Genomic DNA, 22,948 nt, shown 5'->3' with positions numbered 1-22,948 from the left:
AAGCCTCTGATTCCACCCAGGAGATGCTGTTTATTTGCTTTCTCCTTGTATTCTGTTCCTATTTTTCATTTTCACTGTCTTCACAGAAGACCAGTTTGATTCTTTCTAATTTAAGCATCTCAGAGTCGCAGTTGTTTATTCCATTCACAGTCACTGTCTTCAGAGAAGCAAAAGCAGATGTCACTGGAGGATTATGCCTGAGTTTTCCAAAGGGAAAACACAAGTGAGCAAAACACTTCTGCAACACTTGTGGCACTACAGACAGTTAGAAGGATGCACCTATCAGATGAGCTTGAAATCATGGGGCAGGGACAATGACCAGCATCTATAATGGCAACAATGAGGATTTATAGAAGGATGTAGCAGCCAATGCCCTGAGGCTCTTATTTGGAAAGTTTTATAAGTTGTAGTAGAGGCTTCAAGAACATTAATTAACCACAACTATCTGCAGAAGGAGCTCTGGTAGCGTAGTGGTTACGAATCGGGCTGCGAATCTTAAGGTCAGCAGTTCGAAACTACCAGCAACTCCACGGGAGAAAGATGAGGCTTTCTACTCCCATAAAGATTTACACCCTCGGAAACCTTGTACAGGGTCGCTATGGGTCAGAACCGACTTGATGGCACTTAACAACAACAACAACATCTGCAGTAAGGAGTCCTGGAGTGGCTCTGTGGATTAATGTGCCAGACTGCAAAGCTGTTTGAATTGCAAGGTCAGCAGTTCAAGCTCACCAGCTGCTCCTTGGAAACCCTATACAGGGTTGCTATGGGTCAGAATTGACTTGATGGCACTTCACAACAACAAAAACATCTGCTGTAAATAGATTCATAAAGATGTGGAGTGGGTGAAAGTGGACTTTCCCCTAATTTTGAAGATACTGTTTCAATACAACCCTGACCCCAAACAGCTAGGCGCATGGCTCCTTAGGCAGCATGGCCACTAAAAAGTGACGTTGTTTGGTACTTTAGACACATTAACATGGAGTTCTGGTGTGGTACTACAGGATAATGCACTGGATTCATAACAGGGACTATCAAAAAGTTTGTGGAAAAAGTCATGTTAAAGGATAATGGAATTTTTCCAGGAACTTTTTGTGTTTAGGGGTGGTTGTGAGAGGTGCTAGCTATGAAATACTCCAATAGAAAGGGAGGGTATCTGGAAAACGTGCAGAAGGATGAGTAAGAGTTAGCTCAGTGAGACGTTCTCAACAGCAGCACTAAGCACATTTTGGACTGGATAATTCTTTGCTCCAGAGACTGTCCTGTGCATTGTAGGATGTGGCCTATACCCACTTAATGCCAACAGCAATCACTGCCCTCTCCCCACAAGTCAAGAGAAATGAAAATGTCTCCAGACAATGCCAATGTTCCCTCAGGAAGAAAATAGACCCAACTAAGAGCCATTGATTGGTTCAGAAGAAATATTGTATGGGGTTTGGAAATTGAGAAAGGAGACCTACATATGCAAAGATACAGGCACATTGTTGCTGTTGTTAAGTGTCACTGAGACGATTCTGACTCATAGTGACTCTATATAGGATTCCAAAGACTGGTTGGTAGATTTGAAGTGCTGACCTTGAGATTAGCAGTCCAGTGCTTATCCTACAGTGTCACACCAGGACTCCCATTAGATGTATGTTATATAAAATGTTGTTGTTGTTAGGTACAATCAAGTTGGTACCAACCCATAGCGACCTTATGCACAGCAGAACAAAACATTGCCCGGTCCTGGGCCAACCTCATTACTGTTGCCACACTTGAGCCCATCTCGATGGGGGTCTTCCTCTTTTTCTCTGACCCTACACCTTACCAAACATGATATCCTTCTCCACTGACTGGTCCCTCCTGATAACATGTCCGAAGTATGAGTGACAAAGTTTGGCCATCCTGGTCTCCAAGGAGCACTCTGGCTACACTTTTTTCCAAAACAGATCTATTGGTTCTTTTGGAGCCCATGGCACTTTCTATGTTCTCCTTCAACACCAAAATTCAAAAGTATCAGTTCTTCTACAGTCTTCCTTATTCATTGTCCAGCTTTCACATCCATATGAGGTTATTGAAAATACCATGACTTGGGTCAGGCGCACCTTAGTCCTCAAGCTGACATCTTTGCTCTTCAACACTTTAAAAAGGTCTTGTGAAGCAGATTTGCCTAATGCAATACATTGTTTGATTTCTTGACTGCTAATTATATGAGGGTTGATAGTTGATTCAAGAAGAATGAAGTACTTGACAACTTCAGTCTTTTCTCCGCTGATAAGAATGTTGTTTATTGGTCCAGTGGTGAGAATGTTTGTTTTATTTACATTGAGAAATATAAAACAGATACTAGATAATATTTATTACATCATCTACTACAGGTTATGAAAATCTGGTTTAGGAACCAACCCCATGAAACCTATTATAAAAATTTTAGGTTCATACAATCATCCACAACAACAAGCGAGTGCTTCTTTGTAGCATGCATCAAAACATTATTATTATTAGCTGTATTATGTCAAAGATGCTTAGTGAATTTGGAAGTGTTTCTTTAATTTTTTTATACATAGAAAGGTATACTATATATGCTATACTAAGATAGTTGGCTAACTGCTGTTAGGTACGAATCGTACCTAACTGTATCAACTAACATATCCATTCGACTTAAAGACACTTAGGGATGGATGCTGTTCGTAATCCAGGGACTGCCTGTATTTATTATGCACTAAAGGAGGAACACTGGTGGTGCAGTGGTAAAGTGCTTGGCTGCAAATCATGTGGTTAGTAGGTTCAAACCCACCACTCACTCCACAGAAGATGTAGCAGTCTCTTTTTGTAAAGATTGTTGCTGTTGTTAAGTGCCATCGAGTCAGTTCCAACTCATAGCAACCCTACATAGAGTTTCCAAGAAGCGCTGATGGGTTTGAACTCCTGCTTTGTGGTTCAAATTGACTTTGCAGTCTAGGGCTTATCCTACAGCACCACATCAGGACTCCTTGTAAAGATTGTTGTACTTGTTAAGTGCCATCGAGTTGCTTCTGACTCACAGTGACCCTCTATTGTGTTTCCGAGGAGCAGTTGGTGAGCTTGAACTGCCAACCTTGCAGTTCAAAATGACCTTGCAGTCCAGCTTGTTGTTGTTGTTGTTATATGCTGTGGAGTTGGTTTCAACTCATAGCGACCCTGTACAGGGTTTCCGAGGCTGTAAATCTTTTAGGGAGCAGAAAGCCTCACCTTTCTCCCATAGAACAGCAGCTAGTTTCGAACTGCTGACCTTGTGGCTTGCAGCCCAATTCGTAACCACTACGTTGCCAGCGCTCCTTAGCTTACAGGCTTGTAAATCCTATGGGGTAGTTATACACTTTCCTATTTAGTTGTTATGAGGTGGAATCTACTCAATGGCAAGCATTACTATTATTTTGGTATTATGTACTAGACATTGAAGGAGCTCTGGTACTGTAGTGATTATGAGTCAGGCTGCTAATCTCAAGGTCAGCAGTTCGAAACTACCAGGCATTCCCTGGGAGAAAGATGTGCCTTTCTGCTCCCATAAAGATGTATAGCCTCTGAAAGTATGCAGGGTTACCATGAGTAGGAAGTGACTCCATGGCACACCATCACCACTAGACATTGAGCCCTGGTGTGGCTCTGTCCATAACTGCTGGGCTAGTAATCACAAGGTCAGCAGTTCAATCCCACTAGCTACTTCAGGAAACCTTATACAGAACTGCTATATGTTGAAACTAACTTGACAACACACAACAACAACAACTATACATTAGTCAAAACTCTGTTTATATTATCTCATTTATCCTCAATACAACCTATCAAGAATCCTGGTATGGCAGTGTTGGATAAGCACTGGACAGCTAATCACAAGGTGGGCAGTTCAAATCCACCAGTCAATCCTTGGGAACCCTTTATAGAGTAACTATGAGTTGAAGCTGGCTTGACAGACAACAACAACAATAACCTATGAAGTAAGCATTACAACGTGACTCATCCCACTTTCTGTGGAGGATACTGAGGCACAAGAACTTTCCCAAGATCACCCAGCAAGCAGGAGAAATGTGGACTCAGAACGAAAAGTCCATGACATTTCTAGAACAATTGGTATGTTTGGAACAAAGAGTGCATACACAGACTAGAAAAGATAAGACAAAGTCCCATTATGACCCACAAAAGAATTGGATTTAAATGTGAAAATAATGCGGGAGTTCCTGAAACATGTTCGACAAAAGATAGACACAATAGAAAGAACCCAGAGGCAGCAATAGAAAAAATGAACAGAACCGATGGACCACAGTCTGGAAATTGGGAGAATAGCCAGGAAATTGCTGTAGTAGCCCAGGTGAGCAGTACTGAGGCCCAACTAGAGGTGGGAGCAGTAGGAATGAATATCCAGTAAAACACACACACACACACAATTGTCATTGAGTTAACTCTGACTCATGGTGACCCCATGTGTGTCAGAGTAGGTTTTGTAGGGCTGTTTTTTTTTTTTTCTTTTTCTTTCTAGGTGCCTTTGGGTGAACTAGAATTTCTAATATTTTGGTTAGCAGCTGAGTGTCTTAAACCATTTCACCAATCAGGAATACCAGTAGTGAACAGAGATGCTGTCAGAAAAAATCTGGTGACTGACAGATCTGGTGACCAGTGGGACACCGCAGTTGACTGTCTCCAAGAGATTTGTGAATTATGAATCTCAATGAATCTTCATAAGAATGGCACATTACTTGTTTCTTTTTTCCTCCCCTTCCCTTGCCCATACTGTAAATTTGCACCTAATTATCTTGAAGACACACCAGCAACTTTGCCTCTTGCTTTACTCACTTAGCAAATAGTCACAAAGTGGCTAAGAGCTCATAACAAATGCTACCACTTTATAAGCGTCAATTATGGGCAAAGCATGGTGCTAGCTGCTCTATGTGCATTGCCATACTAATTCCTCATAACAATTCTTTATAATAGCCTTATTGCCTGAGCTCTTTCATTAAGATTAAGACACATGGACTCACATTACTCAATTGAACCAGGATTTAAATCTAGATTTGTTTGCAACCAACGCCTTTCCATGAAGCAAGCTGTCATTCCTTGCTCATCTGCAGCTTATAAATACAATAGAAATGCAAGGAGTGTGCACGGTCCATAAAGCTGGATGTAAGGAACAACTAGAAAATAGAATTTCATGTATGAACCAGTTTGGATTGTGGATATCGTCTATGTTCTTGCTGATAGAATAAGAACCTAAATGACAGTAAGGGGGTGCCATTGATAGAATAAAAGAAACCGTGATGGAGCAATGGTTAAAATCTGAGCTGCTAACTAAAAAGTCAGGAGTTCAAACCAACCAATGACTCTGTCAGAGAAAAGACCTGGCAATCTGCCGATGTAAAGAGTTTAGTAGGAAGCCCTATGGAATAATTCTACTCTGCCTGACAGAGTTGCTATGTGCTGGCATCGAATCACACAGCACACAACCAACAACATTACTCAAAGTGTTTTTTAGAAAAAAACTTAGGCACTTAAGAACAACAATCCTTAGATACACCGAATGGTGGGAAATTAAAGTAAAAAATCTCTGTGTCAAAAGGAGCAGATACAAATAAAGTTACAGAAATGACATGAAGGGAGATTTGGGCAGTGGATATTAGGTGATCGATTAATTGACTTGGGTCTTATCGGGAATAATAAAGAACAGGATATCCTACTCTCATGGTTGAATGCTAAGATTGAGTGTCTAAAGGGAGTTGTTTAGAATTATATTCCACATTGGAAAATAAGAAAGAAAATTCTTTTTAGACACTGAGTAACAAAATGTCTCATTTGGGTTCAGTTCTGTTCCTTATCATATCCATAAAGGACCATACAATCCTTGGGAGCTCTAGATAAGGTATCGAGGAGGTGCACTAGGGTACAGGAAAGAGGGGAGGAAAATGTGGGGAAAGTTTGCATTGTAACCTTCTGGGAAACACCGAAGCCAGTTCCAAACCCTGTCATCCAGCCTCCCACTTGCAGTCATGCATAGAAGCAGCAGAAGGGAATTCTCAGGATTACTTTGATCTTGTCCCAGCTCCCAGAGTCCTCTGTCTGTTTATCTCCCTCCCTCCCTGGCCTTCTCTTCCCAGTTCTCCCTCCCTGCCCAGAAGATGACTCACTCCCCTCTCTCCTGCTTCCCCACCCCATTGCCATCTGTTTTTCTAATGATGGCAGCAAAGGAGCTATTTTATTGGCCTTTGCCCTAACAAAGCAAATTCCATGCTAACACGGTTCCCTATACACTTTTAGAATGCTTTATTTTTAAGTTTTTGTTTGTTTGTTTGTTTGTTTGAAAAAGCTATCATTTCCCTACCCAGTTTGCCTTATTCTTTCAGACCCCACCCATTATCTGACTTTGGCCTCATGTGCATCCTGGATTCCCAGAATTAGACCAAGAGTACAGAGATACAGAAGAATAGAGGGATTAGCATGCATGTGGGTTGGGTGTCTGATGGGGAAGGAAGGAAAGAGGGTGTCAGAAATCAGTGTCAGTTAAAGACTCTCTTGGTTGCACAAAAGGAGGAGCCAGGATTACCCAAGCATTGCTGCTAAGTGGATTAATTATTTCCAGTGAGAGATTTGGATGACAAAACCTATTGTGACTGATATGGGAATATTTATATTTGTCACTGGCTAGTCCTGGGATGAAAGGGCTTAAATGGAGGTGGGGTGGAATTTATCCTTCTTGTTCATGTCAGGATATTAGGGTTATCCTCCTTCAGCAAGGCTCTGTCTCATTCTCAGATGTTCTTAGTCTAACTAAGCAATTCATTGAAAAAGAAGGAGCACTTTACTGAGATGGATTTACACAGTGGCTGCACCAATGACCTCAGTCATAACAACAACTGGGAGGATGGTGCAGGACCAGGGAGTGTTTCATTCTGTTGAGTCAGAGCTGACTCAATGGCAACAACAACAGGACAGTTTTAATCAATGAAAGTAAGGAAAGTGCAGTTGTTGTCATTTTCATGTAACGTCATAACACATTAAATAAAGGATTAATGAGCTTGACTGTTATTTTGAGCTGATATTGTGGTAAAGTTATCTAACAAATCGGTGTCAGATGTTTGGACAGGGACAGAATTTTCTGTAGATAATGCCTCTGGGGCCCACTTATAGAATTTCAAAACCATAAGCAATCCTATTGCGTTTTAACTTATTTTTATTATTAAAGGCATTTTAAGTGGAGCCCATGAGCTTTTACTTTAGAAAGCCCAAAATACTAGCTTCCATAAAAGTGGGGTTGTGGAGCTACACTTAAAGAGATTAAAAATAAAGTGGAGGAAGGAGGGTGGTGAGAGAACAGGATGGTGATGCACAGGGACTCAGGTCTCTATGAGTAGAGTGGATTCTAGTCTGGGTTTGGTGAGGGGAAGGCTGCCTTACCTCACATGACTGGATGCAGTAGATCAAGTAGGGGTCTGGGTACCACTGCCGCCTTCCAGTACATATGATGCTCTAGAAGGGAAGAAGAAAGGGATGGTAAATTTAAAAAAGACGCTTGGTCAATGAGAGAGAAGGCAAATCCTAAGTTTACCCCACCATCCTATCTCCATCCATTAAGTATCAAAGCCTAAGTCTGAATGACATTTCCCATGGAACTATGTCTAATCTTGAGGTATGCTATCAAGCCAGAAACTCTCAGCACAAGGCTCATTTGGCTCCTTCATAATCCCCTTCTTCTTAACCATTCCAAATTTTTCAGACTGGTATAGGTATTACTGAAAAGCATTCTAAATATTATGACATGTTGAATTTGATGGTACTCACGCAATTCAATTTTTTTGGAAAGTTTGTTATGAGTTTTCAAGAATGTTACAGGAAGTCGTGACGTGGTTGTGTTGATCAAGAAGCACTATCTACAAGAGATCAAATTGACAATGGCAATTCCAAAGAACAGATAGGAATCTTGTGGGGCAAGGAGCTTATGCTAATGGCAGAGGAACAATTTAGGAACTGAGAGTCAGAATGTTTGGACAACTTGGAGAATGTGATTATTGCCACTAAATTGTACATGTAGGAATTGTTGATTGGGAGTATGCTCTGCTGTGTATAGTCTCAACAACAACCACAAGAAGGAAGAAAGAAAGAAAAAAACTCAAAAAAGAAGGAAAATGGACTTTAAAATGCTGAGAAATATACCTATATAAGAAGTAAGTAAACTGGCTAATTAACATCGATCTTAGAAATTCTAGATCAAAGGATGTGAGTGCCCAAGCAAGGACTGGAGCAAAATTGTCCTTTTTATAAGGCTTGTTGGTACTATTTATCTCTTGTAGGGAATACAAGAGATACAGCTGTGTTCTGAACAAATACACTGGGACTCACAATGGTGCCAACATTAAAGATGATGGGAGTGCAGACATCATGAAACACCACTGACTGTCTCATTCCACATGGGCATTTTCATGGAACAGCTGATGGAAACAAATATTCAGTCATCTACTCTTTGCTGAAATGTTAATAACTCATTTTCTCTGAACTTTTCACTGCAAATATTTTGATTTTAAAATGTCCAAAGATGCACTGAAGGAAGAGAAAGCTCCATAGCAAGTTTCAAAAAGAAAATGGAATTCTCTCCAAAGCCTGCTACCAACCCACACTTCGGCACTCTTCATGCATACATTTTAACTTAGTGAAATAGGAATTCAGTGCAATAGGAAGAAAGATAATATGGGGTGTGACATGAGCTTTACACAAGATGACACCCCCAATAACTACACATTTTAGAATGTTAACCCTGTGTAACAATCAGATTGGAGATATTTACTAGAGATTAATATGTAGGGACATGAATGTATAAGGAACCCTAATAACACAAGGGAATCATGAGATGGTACTGCAGGATAATGCACAGGATCCCAAGCTCAGTTTGAACTGTAAGGTTGGTGGTTCAAACCCATCAACTGTTCTTTGGAAACCCTAGACAGGGTGGCTATGAGTCAGAACAGACTAGATAGCACTTAACACAAATAGCATAATGGAATCCTGGTGTGGCGCTATAGAATAAGGACTGAACTTCTAATCATAAAAACTATGATTCAAACTCACCAGCTGCTCCTTGGAGACTCCAAATAGGGTCTCTATGAGTCGGAACTGACTAGATGATACACGACAACAACAAGAACAAGGAACACAATGCTTAAATGCTTGGCTGCTAATCAAAATGTTAGTAGTTAGACCCCACCCAATGATTGTGTGGGAGAAAGACCTGCCAATTTGTACCTGTAAAGAGTATAGCCTAGGAGGTCCTATGGGTAGTTCTCCTCTGTCCTATAGGGTTCCTATGAGTTAGAATGGACTGGATGGTAATATGGGTATGTATTTGCTGGTTAGTCACAACCATGGCAATCTGCACTATTTTACTGAAATATTACCATACAGTAAAACTCTTCACCTTTTTATTAAAGGGAAAATAAATATCATAAATCCACAAGCATTTTGATATTCAAAACTCTAAAATTAAAATGTAGAATGTAACTTGTCTTATATTTTCATTGCACTAAAAAAAAAATTTAAACAGAATAAACAATCACAAGACTCACGTTCAACCTACAGGCTGGGCTGGGGGCAGGGGGGTAGGGGGTGATGAGTGAGGAGTGAGTTATGAGTTATCCTACTCCACTTAAAACATTTAAACAGGACCTTTTGCATATAAATAACAGCTCTGTTAAGTGTAAATGATTATTGTTGAGGTTTTAAAGCAGGTTCCACTGTAACTCTACCCAGCATTGATCATGAGTTTTATTATTTAAAATATATTCTGTTGCTTTCCCTAGATAATGTTGTTGTTGTTATGTGCCGTGGAGTTGTTTCTGACTCATAGCGACCCTGCACAGGGTTTCCAAGGCTGTAAATCTTTATGGGAGCAGAAAGCCTCATCTTTCTCTTGCGGAACAGCTGGTAGTTTCGAACTGCTGACTGTGAGATTAGCAGCCCAACTCGTAGCCACTACGCTTATAGTAATGGCAAAAATGTACAGTGTTTTTTGCCCTTGAAAGGGAATGCATGGCAACTTTATTCCTTTTCGTAATGCTTCATTCACTAAGGACCTCCATGCCACCATTCTAATCAGTTAGCCATTAAATTTAGACAAAGCATATATATAAGATCATTTATTACCAATCAGATTTTTCAGTGAAAAGAGTTATGAAGATCCACAAACCTAGTGACTGCCTTTGAAAAGTTCAAACTCTGGTTGGGAATGTAGTTGGAAAACTGCAATTCCACAACATAAAAGGATATTTAGCCTTGGTGCCCTCACATGATGACCATAATCAGAATTCACCAGACATTCTACCATTTCCTCTTGTACCTTCCCAGCTGTCCACCCATCTACTGCTTTTACAAATGAAGGAGTCTGGGTCTCTTTACTTCCTTTAGAAATTCTACACATTTATTACCAACCAACAAACAAAACAGAAACAAAGGAAGTGTAAAATGGTCAGAGTAGTAACAGGATCAGTATCAGAACTTGTCTAATTTAAGAGGGATTATGGGAATCAAGATCAGCTCAAAGTTGATCTCTATGAGGTGGAGGTTAGACACACCTTCACTCTCCAGCCTTCACCAATTCTTAACCAACTGTCCCTCCTGCGACACTATTTCTCTGTTGGGTTCAATAACCCATTGCAAAGGCCACACAGAACTCAAAGGTAAATGCTTTATTAAGGAACAGGCTATAATTTGGAATCAGGATCAACAGGCAAGTAGGCAGAGTCTCCCTTTGAAAGTGCATGGTAACTCTCTCAGCTCTTCTCAGACCCCTGAGGACAAGCTCATCTTGGCCCTGTAGTCTGTTACTGCCAGATCTGGTGCTGGGCCCCTTCTGGAGCTGGGGGGTTTGGGCACCTGTCAACATCTTCAGTGTTGCATTCTTTGACCATTGACCATTGTTAGAGCTCTTTTAAGAGATTCCTCTTTCTCTCTCTCTTTGCTACTTCTTTCTGCTTTACTTCCTTCTGCTTCTTCATGTTGTTCTCTTCTTGCTTCTTTCTATCTGCCAAATGTTGTGGGCTGGGTATATATATAAATAAATTCTTCATACATTGCAACGCATGACCCTTCCACCAGGGCCAGGAACTGACCAATCCCCTCTCAGTAGGTCACAGTCACTTAATTTACATAACAGACACAGCTCCACCACAACTCACCTCATTTGCATAGTCCAATTGACTAATTCTTGCAAGGTGTATACCAATCAAAGGGCAGGCTACAGAGAGGACCAGACTAAATGTATCAAACCCAGTCATTTACAGTGTACCCAAGAAATGTCAGTCAACCTAGACAAAAGTAATAAATCCTCTGAGTAGAAAACTAGGGCAAAGGTTTAGGGCAAAAAATCTCTCAGGCTGTTTTTCCAAAGAGTCAGAGAAAAGGATCACATAAAGACTTATTCATTTCACCACAGAAACAAAGAGAAAAAAGAAAGGAAGAGGATCTTCATTTACTTTTACTTCTTTTTTTTCTAATATTCTTCTCTCCATAATTTCTTGTTTATTTGCATCTTTGTATTTTATGTAGTTTTATTATTAGGTGAGACATGTTCATGGTATAAAATATTAAAAAAATATAAAAGAATACATCAGTAAGTAAAAAGTCATAAAAAAAGACAGGAAAGAAAGAAAAGATCAAAATGGATGTCAGAAGTCAGTCTGAAACTTGCACTTGAGTTCAGAATAGCTAAGATAAACAGAAGAAATAAAGTGCAAGAGCTGAACAGATAATTTCAATGGGCACCTTGAGAAGACAAACTAGTCTAGTGAAATGCGTAAAAGACCTGGAGTTAGAAAAACAAAATGGAAGAACAAGCTTAATATTTCCCAATCTGAAAGAACCGAAGGGAAAATTCAAGCTTTAACTTATAATATTGGAATATTCTGTGGGGAGAAAATCATCCACAACATGTGTCATGATCTATACATTTGAATGACTTGTGTAGTCAATAAAACCCGGGAAGTTGAGGAAATATAGGAGTCCTGGTGTGGTGCTGTGGGTTAATGTACAGGACTGCCAAGTCATTTGAACTGGAAGGTCAGCAGTTCAATCTCAGCAGTTGCTCCTCGGGTCGCTATTGGTCGGAACTGACTCGATGCAACTGAACAACAACAACAACAACAATGGGGGTGGGAAGGGAGAATGATCCAAGAAGCATCAAAAGAAGGTCAGTGTACCTAAAAGAATTTGGTCAGTATTTAACCTGTGCAGGAGGTAGCATACAATCAAGAAAAGCTTGTATAGAGAGAAGTTCAGGCAGTGCTGAGGCATTGGCAGAAGTCAAGACTCCAGGAAATGAGGGAATTGAGAGACTTCAATAAACAGTTGCAACACTGGAAGCACTCACTCATCTATGTCAAGAAATTTGGAAGATTTTCCAACTGACTGAAAAATATTCAAATTAATGCCCACTTCAAAGAAAGGCAATCACACATAATGTGGAAATTATTGAACTATACTATTAATATCACATGCTAGCAAAATTTTGCTGAAGAGAATTTAAAAATGGCTGCAGCTGTCCTTCAACAGGGACCTGCTAGAAGTTCAAACTGTGTTGAGAAGAGGATTTAAAACAAAGGTTATAGTTAATGATACCAGTTGGATCTTGGTTGAAAGCAGAGAATACAAGAAAGATGTTTTTATCACTTTCACTTGTGTTTTACTGACTACATAAAGACATTCAAATGTATATATCATAAAAAGTTATGGATGATATTGAAAAGAATGGGAATTTAAAAACGCTTAATTGTGTTTATGCAGAACCGGTCCACAGTTGTTTGAGCAGAACAAGAGGATATACTGAATGGTTTAACATTGGGAAAGGTGCATGGCAGGGTTATATTCTTTCACCTTAGGCATTCAAACTATATGCTGAACAAAAATCCAAGAATTGGAGGAAGACTTATTAATAACCTGAGATATGCAGATGACACAACTTCGCTTGTTGAAAATTAAGATGACTTGCTGATGAAGGTAAAAGACTTAAGTCTTAAGAACGGATTGTACCCTCAACCCCCGCCCTCCCCCCCCCCGCCCAAAAAAAAAGCTAAAGAGGATAGAGAGAAACACTGTTAACTGATGATATATGGAGGGAATAATAATCAATGTAATGAAACAAGCTGTATGAATGATTGAATGTGAAGCTGATGATGTGCCCTGTAAACTTTCACTCAATCCAAAATAAAAACATTTAATAATAATAATAAAAAAGAATGGATTGTACCTGTACATAAAGAAAATGAAAATCCTTACAACTAGATCAATGAACATCATAATAAACGGTGAAGAAACTGAAGTTCTCAAGGATTTTATTCTTCTTAGGACAACAATCAATGACCATGAAATCAGCAATCAAGAAAGCAAATGACTAATTGGGCAAACATGCTGCAAAAGATTTTCTTAAAATGTTCAAAAGAAAAAATGTTATTTTGATGACTAAAGTGCTTATGACCCACGCCATAGTAATTTCAGTTGCTTCATATGCATGCAGAAATTGAACATTTATTAAGGAAGACTGAAAAAGATTTGATGCATTTGTATTGTGGTGTTGGTAAAGAATACTGAAAGTACCATGGATTGTGTGAAGAACAAACAAATCAGTCTTGGAAGAAGTATAGTCAGAATGCTCCTTAGAGGCGAGCCTGTCATCAGGAAGGACTAATCACTGGTGAAAGACATCATTCTTGGCAAAGCTGAGACACTCAATGAGATGGATTAATACAGTGGCTACAACACTGGACTCAAACAGCAGTGATTGTGAGGCATCACAGGGCTGGGCAACATTTCATTTGCGTAGTTACGATGACTCAAATCCAATTCGATGGCACCTACCAGAGGAGTCCTGGTATGGTGCTGTGGGCTAATGTGTCAGAATGCAAAGTAGTTTGAACTGCAAGGTCGGTTGTTCAAGCTCACTAGCTGCTCCCTGGGAACCTTATACAAGGTCACTATGGGTTGGAATCGACTCGATGGCACTTAACAACAACAACCAACAATAAAAGGGTAACCAATTGCTCTCATAGTCCCATTCCTAAGCTACATAGCTTTCCGTTTATTATTTCTTGTTCCTTTGTGTATCATTACAGAGATGTTTTGTGTATATGCATGTGCATGCAATTTAAAAAATTTCCTTAAATCGTAGAATGTTATCATTTTATTCTGCTCTTTGATTTGTTCTTATTTATTTAACTGCCTTACTTTATTTCACTTAACATATTTTGGAATACATTTAATAAACTACAATAGTACATATTACTTTTATAAGTTAAAGTTATGGTAAATAATAGAAAATTCTCATATTCTCTGTCCAGCTTTATCAAATTTTTTTCTTTCCAGAGTATTGTAAGTCACTACAGGAATCCTGGTGTGATGCTTTGGGATAAAGAAATCACTGGACTGCAAGGTTGGTTTGAACCATAAGGTCAGCAGTTGGCCCTCACCAGCTGCTCCTTGGAAACCCTGTATAGGGTCACTATGAGTCAGAACCAACTCAACTGCATTTAACAGCAACAACACAGACTCAACTAATGTCTCCTAGGCACATCTCTCTGAAATCATTCTCCTTCCTCTCCCCTCCCTCTGGTGACAATTATTTTGAATTTGTTAAATATCACTCTCATGCATTTTATGATTACAATTATTTCTTACATTATTGGCAAGCAACTTCTCAGATGAACTGATTGTTTACAATGAAATGTCAATTATTTATTTTTAACTTCCCAAAAGGAAAAGGGCTCATGAGAAGATCAATTTTAAGATTTTCTCTTGGCTGGGATTTTATAGGGTACTATGCACTGGACTGCAAAGTCAGTTTGAACTGCAAGGTCAGCGGTTCAAGCTCAACAGCCACTCCTTGGAAACTCTATACAGGGTTGCTGAGACGGAGTTGACCTGGCGGCACTTTAACAACAACAACAAATCTTAAGGAAGCAAGAAGTAAAAGGAAAAGAAAGGAAGGTGGCAGGGAGGGTGGTAGGAAGGGAGGAGGAAAAGAAGGAAGACTAACTAGTTAAAGGTTATTAAACTAATTGGCAAAATGGGAGGGAGGGGGCTACAAAGTCAAGAAGTGACTGGCTTACAAGCTTTCATGAGGGAGCCTAGATCCAGAGGGTATGGAGGAAGGTAGAATCTCCACTGAGTAGTATCCAATCTGTCTGGGCAGGGCTGATGAAAGGAGATGTGGATAGGTATCTTGTAATACAATAGTGAATAATTGTTATCAGGACTGATTATGAGGGTTGGAAATGTAAATGTAGTTGTTTTGTAGCAAAAGGAGGTGAGTGATTGACTTTGCAGTCTAGGTGCGGAGGTCCCTGGGACCATCAAAGGAGAAGAGTGAAGAACGAAAACCTACCGAGAGAAGCAGTGACAACAGAGATGGAGGCAGAGACAATGACGTGGAGAGATGGAGAGGCTGGGGACTTTAGACATAGAGAGGGGGAGGGGCTGTGTGCTGACAACCGGGGGGCAGGCTTGTAGGGTATACCCTTTGGTTGGTTGATGATGCATGGAAGGGATTGTAACCATGGCAATTAAACAATATACGATAGGTTGAATGTAAAACTAATGTTCCCCCATGTAAACTATCACATAACTCACAATAAAACATTAAAAAAACAAACACACACAAGAAAAAGGTTATTAAACTAAACCAGTTGCCATTGAGTTGATTCTCACTATGACAACCCCACAATCGAACTGCTCACTAGGCTTTTCAAGGCTGCAACCTTTCAGAAGAAGAATGCCAGGCTTTCATCTGAAGGCTTCTCGGTAGATTTAAACTGCCAACCTTTCAGATAGGAGGAGCATGCTTAATGATACGTACCACCAGGGACTCCTTAGAAATAACTGATGGTGGTTCTGACTCATAGAAACCGTGTGTAGGGTTTTCGAGACTGTAAATCTTTACAGGAGCAGAAAGTCTCTCATTCTCCTAAGGAAAGACTGGTAGATTTGAACTACTGACCTTAACAGTTAGCAGCCCAGTTCATAAACCACTATGCCACCAGGGCTCTTTTAAAGGTAATTAGGATGGTCATAAAGGATGGTATGAAACCTGCTCCCTGATTAAATATCTGGTTAAAGATCCCATGACTAATGGTTAATCTTGAAGGTTTAACAAGAATAGGCACTTAAGAAAATGGGCTGCTGATTACAAGAAACCACAACATTCAGCTGCTGCCCAGGTTTGTAAAGATTTTCTCACTTGTACGTATGTAGACAAGCCTAAATAAAATATAGAATTTATTGCATATGTTCTTGAACTTGGGTGCACTATTCTGTAATTTACTTATTGGTGTCCATTCTCTCTGCAGGTTCCTCTAGTGAGGATGTGGGATTTGATGCCCTGAGATTCATTCAAACTAAGAGTAAATGACTCCATGACCCACGGGTACATGGTTTGCTCTTTTTCCACTGATTCACAGTCAGAATTACTAGAGCTGTTACACATAATTGTACAGCTATGCACAGTGGCTCTTTGGGGTTGTGGGGAATAAGAAGTTGTAGGCCAGAGGGAAGGTGAGTTCATTCAGTTGGAAAACTGTAGCCCTTCAAGGGTACATTTTTCTCCTTTTCATTATCTCTTCCTTTTAAACCATTTTATTTTTATTTAAGGAACTATTAATCCTTTCAGGACCAATTTTGGAAAATAAAGTCAGAAATTATAAGATTTTATATGATTGAACAATTCTGTTGAACACCTGAGGTGATGAGACAGGGATTTCATGTGGCCTGATGCTCTTTATAAATTTAATATGTGTAGCCACAGGAAAGTCTCCTTCACTTGATTCTCACTGGTGTGGTGCTATTGGATGAGCACTGGACTGCTAATGACAAGCTTGTCAGAGCAAACCCATCAGCTGCTCCTTGGAAATCCTATACAGGATCTTCATGAGTCGGAATCAACTCGACAGCACTTAATAACAACAATCTATAATTAAGGAGCCCTGTGGGTTAGGCATTGGGCTACTTACTGCAAGATCGACTGCTCAAACCCACCAGTAGCTCCATAGGAGAAAGATGAGGCTCCTTTAAAGAGTTAGTCTCATAAACCCTGTATATGGTCACTACATGTCTGGATTGACTCAATGGCAGTAGAGTAAGAATTTATAATTGGTATATTTCTAAAAACAAAAACAAAGAAACATTGTTTTGTTAATGAAAAATGAATTCATGGAGCAAGATAATAAGGGAAATGAGATGGTGTGATGGATGCTTTTGTGTCTCAGAAGGAAACACTCTTTCAAACACAATTTTAAAAACTTATTTACATGCAAACAATTGCTACTTTATGTAAAAAACAAAACAACAAAACTCCCTCCAGGAAATCAGATCCCTAAAGGACCACTACTATACCAAGTCAGTTAAGACATTTAATTTTCCTTTTGTAAAGTCACATGATACAATGAAATTCTCTCTTGACACAGTAGTTAAGGACAATCATAAAATTTCAACCTTACACGTGCTTTTTGGAAAAAGAAAAAGGTTTGTTTTAATAAATGACTTTGCTGAGGTGGGAGTTATTATCTTGCATGCGGTATTTGGTTTTATTCAGCAAGCACATTCTGAAAGGATTTTTCATTTCAACTTTTAGAAGATAAGAGGAATGAAGGATAAGTAAGACATTCCTTCCTTCAAGAAATTTATAGTGTAATGGGAAATCAGTATTACCATAGGAGTCTCTGGGTGCTGTGAATGATTGCTCAGTGCTCTAGGCTGCTAACTAAAACAATGGCAGTTCTAGTTCCTCCAGAGGTGCCTGGGAAGAAACGCTTGGTGATTTACTGCTAGAAAATCAGTCAGTGAAAACCCTATGCCTGCCCTTGACTGTCCCAACTGCTCAGATCATATTCCTCAGTCACCTTGACGGGCAGGCATTTACTGCATAGTGGTAGTGGTGGTTGAGTCCATCGATGCTGCTACTTGGCCAGTCCATCTCATTGGTGGTCTTCCTCTTTTTCTCTTACCCTCCACCTTACCAAACATTGTATCCTTCTCCAGTGACTGGTCCCTCCTGACAATATATCCGAAGTATGAGAGACGAAGTTTGGCCATCTTGGCCTCAAAGGAGCACTCTGGCTATACTTCTTCCAAAACGGATCTGTTGGTTCTTGTGGCAGCAAATGGCACTTTCAATATTCTCCTCCAACACCACAACTCAAAAGCATCAGTTCTTCTACGGTCTTCCTTATTCACTGTCCAGGTTTTGCATGCATATGAGGTTACTGAAAATACTATGACTTGGGTCAGGCACACCTTAGTCCTCAAGTTGACATCTTTGCTCTTCAACACTTAAAAAAGGTCTTATGCAGCAGATTTGTCTAGTGCAATACTTCGTTTGATTTCTTGACTGCTGCTTCCGTGAGTGTTGATAGTTGATCCAAGAATGAAGTCCTTGACAACTTCAATCTCTTCTCTGTTGATAAGAATGTTGTTTATTGGTCCATTGGTGAGGATTTTTGTTTTCTTTACATTGAGATGCAATTTATACCGAAGGTTGTGCTCTTTGATCTTCACCAGTAAATGTTTTAAGTCATCTTCACTTTCAGCAAGCAAGGTTGTATCATCTGCATATTGCAGGTTGTTAATGAGTCTTTCTCCAATCCTGATACCACGTTTTTCTTCATATAACCCAGCTTCTCAGATTATTTGCTCAGCATACAGGTTAAATAAGTATGGTGAAAGAATACAATCCTGTCGCACAAGTTTCTTAATTTTAAACCATTCAGTGTTCCCATGTTCTGTTCAAATAACTGCGCCATATGTCTGAAGTATGAAAGACAAAGTCTGGCCATCCTGGCTTCCAAGGAACACTTTAACTGTACTTCTTTCAATATTCATCTATTTATTCTTTTGGCAGTTTATGGTACTTTCAATATTTTCCTCCAACACTGTAACTCAAATGCATCACTTCTTCTACAATCTTTCTTATTCACTATCTAACTTTCACATGCATATGAAGTTACTGAAAATACCACAGCTTGGGTCAGGTGCACCTTAGTCCTCAAACTGACATCTTTGCTCTTCAACACTTTAAAGAGGTCTTGTGCAGCATATTTGCCCAGTCCAATGCATGTTTAATTTCTTGACTGCTGCTCCCAGAAGTGTTGATGGTTGCTCCAAGCAAAATGAAATCATTGACAACTTCAATCTTTTCTTCATTTATATGAATGCTATTTATTTGTACAGTGGTGAGGATTTTTGTTTTCTCTACACTGAGGTGCAACCCATACCAAAAGCTGTGGTCTTTGATCTTCATCAATAAATATTTTAAGTCCTCTTAGGTTTCAGCAAGTAAAGTTGTGCCATCTACAAATCACAGGTTGTTAATGAGTCTTCCTCCAATCATGACGCCATGTTTTTCTTCAAATAATCCAACTTCTTTTATTATTTGTTTAGTATACAGATTGAATAAGTATGGTGAAAGAATACAACCCTGGTGCACACCTTTCCTGATTTTAAACCATTTGGTGTTCTCTTGTTCTTTTCAAACAATTACTTCTTTGTCTATGTACAGGTTCCTCATGAGCACAATTAAGTGATCTGGAATACTCATACTTCGCAATGTTGTCCATATCTTGTCATGATTCACACAATCGAAAACCTTTGTGTAATCAGTACAGCACACGTAAACATCTTTCTAGTATTCTCTACTTTTAGCCAAGATCCGTCTGTCAGCAATTATATCCTTTATTCCATGTCCTCTTCTGAAACTGGCTTGAACCTCTGGAAGTTCTCTGTCAATGCATGGTTGTAACTATTTCTGTTACCTTTAGTAAAACTTTACTCTCATGGACTATCAGTGATATTGTCCAATGATTTCTGCATTTCATTAAGTCACTTCTTTTTGGAATGGGCACAAATACGGGTCTCTTCCAGCCAATTAGCCAGGTAGTTCTGTTTCAAATTTCTTGGCATAGATGAGTGAGTACCTCAAGTGCCGTGTCACTTTGTTGAAAGATTTGAACTAAAGGTTCAATTGAAATTTCAGTTGAAAGACTTCAATTTGTATTCTATCAATTCCTGGTGCCTTGTTCTTTGTCAATTTCAATGCACCTTGGATTTCTTCCTTCAGGATCATTGACTCTTGATCATATACCTCTTGAAATGTTTGAGCACCGACCATTTCTTTTTGATACAGTGACTCTGCATTCCTTTCTTCTTTTGACGTTTTCTCCATCATTCAGTATTTTGCTCATAGAGTTCGTCAATACCACAAGTCTAGGTTTGAATTTTTTCTTCAGTTACCTTAGCTTGAGAAATGTTGAGCGTGTTCTTGCCTTTTGGTTTTCTAACTCGAAGTCTTTGCATATTTTGTTATAATATTTGACTTCGCCTTCTCAAACTGACCTTTGAAATTTTCTGTTCAGCTCTTGTACCTCCATACTTCTTCCATTGCTTTAGCATCTCTACACTTGAAAGCAAGATTCAGAGTTTCTTCTGATATACATTTTGGTGTTTTCCTTTTCTCTTGTCTTCTCAACAACCTTTTGCTTTCTTCCTGTACGATGTTCTTAATGTCATCCCACAACTCTTCTGGTCTTTGGTTTTAGTGTCTAATGCTTCAAATCTATTTTTCAGATACTCTCTAAATTCAGGTGGCATATATTTAAGGTCATATTTTGGCTATCATGGACTTGTTTTAATTTTCTTCAGCTTCAGTCTGAACTTGCATATGAGCAATTGATGGTCTGTTCCACAGTCTGCCCCTGGCCTTGTTTTGGCTGATGATATGGAGCTTTTCCACCATCTCTTTCCACAGATGTAGTCAATTTGACTTCTGTGTATTCCATGTGGTGAGGTCCATGCATATAGTCATCTTTTATGCTGTTTAAAAAAGGTATTTGCAATGAAGAATTCATTAGTCTTGCAAAATTCTATCATGCACTCTCCAACATCGTTTCAATCACCAAGGCCATATTTTCCAATAAAGGATCCTTCCTCTTTGTTTCCAAAGTTTGCATTCCAATCACCAGTAATATCAGTACATCTTCATTGAATGTTTGATAAATTTCAGTTGGTAGAATTCTTCAGTTTCATCATCAGTGGCTTTAATGGTTAGTGCATAAATTTGAATAATAGTTGAATTAACTGGTCTTCCTTATAGGCAGATGTATACTATTCTATTACAGTGTTTTACCTCATAACTATTCTTGATATATTCTTTTGGATGATGAATGCAACAACATTCCTTTTCAGTATGTCATTCCCAGCATAGTAAACCATGTGATTGTCGATAGAAAATTTCTAACACCAGTCCATTTCAGCTCACTAATGGCTAGGATATTGATGTGTATACCTTCCATTTCATTTTTGACAATTTCCAATTTTCCTAGATGCATACGTCTTACATTCCATGTTTTGATTATTAATGAATTTTTATAACTGTTTCTTTTCATTCTGAGTGATGCCCCATCAGCAAATGAAGGTCCTGAGGGCTTTACTCCATTCACACCATTACAGTCAACTCTACTTTGAGGAGGCAGCTCTTCCCCAGTCGCATTTTGAGTGCCTTCCCACCTGAGGGGCTCATCTTCTGGCACTATATCTGACAATATTCTGGAGCTCTTTAACATGTTTTAATATTCAATAATCTGGCAATGACAGTGTTCCAGTGCTATTCATAAGTCAGTTTGTTATACTGTGGTGGTTGTGTGTTGCTGTGATTCTGGAAGCTATGCCACCAGCATTTTAAATACCAGCAGGACCAACCACAGTAGACATGTTTCAAATAAGCTTTCAGACAAAGACAGACTAGGAAGAAGGCAAGACGAAATACTTCTGAATATTTATTCACTGAAAACCATATGCACATAGATAGTACTTAAAACAATGAGACTGGATTGTCAATTAAAAAAGGAAAGTAGATGAGATGGGGCTTGATGGCAGCTAGGGTAGAGGTGCAGTGAAATTCACCATCAGCAATACCACAGAATACAAGACAAAGCAGATTCAGGGCAAAGATCCAAAATGCAGAACACATAGGATGGAATGTTTTTAAACTTTGAAGGCTTATAGCTAGTGGAACTTGTAGCAGAAGTAAGAACTCATGTACTTTTGAATCTGCTGGGCTTAGTGGCCCAGAGCCAACAACTTGGGTAAGACCAAATGGCAAGACCAAGTGGGGGAGCAGACACACCATGGGAAAATGCCATGGGAACCTCGGAGCAAAGGTGGACAATACACTTTGTCGATTTTGCTTTGGTGACTAGAGGGGGTGCTTGAGCGAGTGGACACCCCTGCCTCCAGGTAGATTCTTCTGCGATGCAGGCACAAAGATACTCTCAGCCCAAGAACCAGCCCTGAACTGTTTTTTTTTTAATATGGAAAAGGCCAGAACAAGGGGTGTGAAGAGGAAAAGAGAGTTTAAAAACAAAACAGGCCAAAAACTAAATTAAATCCTGAGGTACAGTGTAACAAACAACAGTGGCATCTTGAAATCTATCAGACAGCTTTGAAGGCAAGAAGCTGAAAGAGGACATTAAAGTCATACTCATATTATGCTACAGATTTTTCTTTTTTTTCTTCTCTCTCTTCACTCCCTTTTCTGCGATTATGGACTACAGTATCCAATCTAGTTTTGTTGTTGTTTTGGTGGTTTTTTGGTTTTTTTTTCTGTTGCTGTTTTGATGTTTTATGCTCTACATTCCACCTTTGGAGGACTCTTTCTCTCCCTATATGACTCAAGAAGACACAGCAACTGCTGCCATATAGTCAAGCTACAATCACATTCTATAAAACAACAAAATCCAGGCAAGACCCATTACCAACTGCCATATACCAGGGAGGCAGACAACACCTGTGAAAGTTACTCTGAGTTAAGCAATAAGAAGAGTGAAAAGGAAAGCCCACATCCTGATCACATCTATCTGGAGGCAATCAGAAAGCATAAAAAAATACAAAAATAAATATTCAATTAACTATTAAGGCCACA

The 22,948-nt window shown here is 39.3% G+C and overlaps 1 protein-coding gene across 1 annotated transcript in view; it reads right to left on the bottom strand.

The window, feature by feature from the left end:
* The window catches only part of PAPPA2 (pappalysin 2), a 536,466-nt gene that overhangs the window by 53,648 nt on the left and 459,870 nt on the right, over positions 1-22,948 (bottom strand). Inside the window, exon 20 of the mRNA XM_006867073.1 lies at positions 7,405-7,476. Within this exon, the coding sequence (XP_006867135.1) occupies positions 7,405-7,476 (72 nt within the window). The remainder of the gene's footprint in view (positions 1-7,404; positions 7,477-22,948) is intronic.

The sequence above is a fragment of the Chrysochloris asiatica genome, unplaced genomic scaffold (genome assembly GCF_000296735.1).
Source record: "Chrysochloris asiatica unplaced genomic scaffold, ChrAsi1.0 scaffold00100, whole genome shotgun sequence".
NCBI lineage: Eukaryota > Metazoa > Chordata > Mammalia > Afrosoricida > Chrysochloridae > Chrysochloris > Chrysochloris asiatica.
Note: the sequence above shows the minus strand (reverse complement) of the source record. Positions and strands in the feature narration are given on the sequence as shown.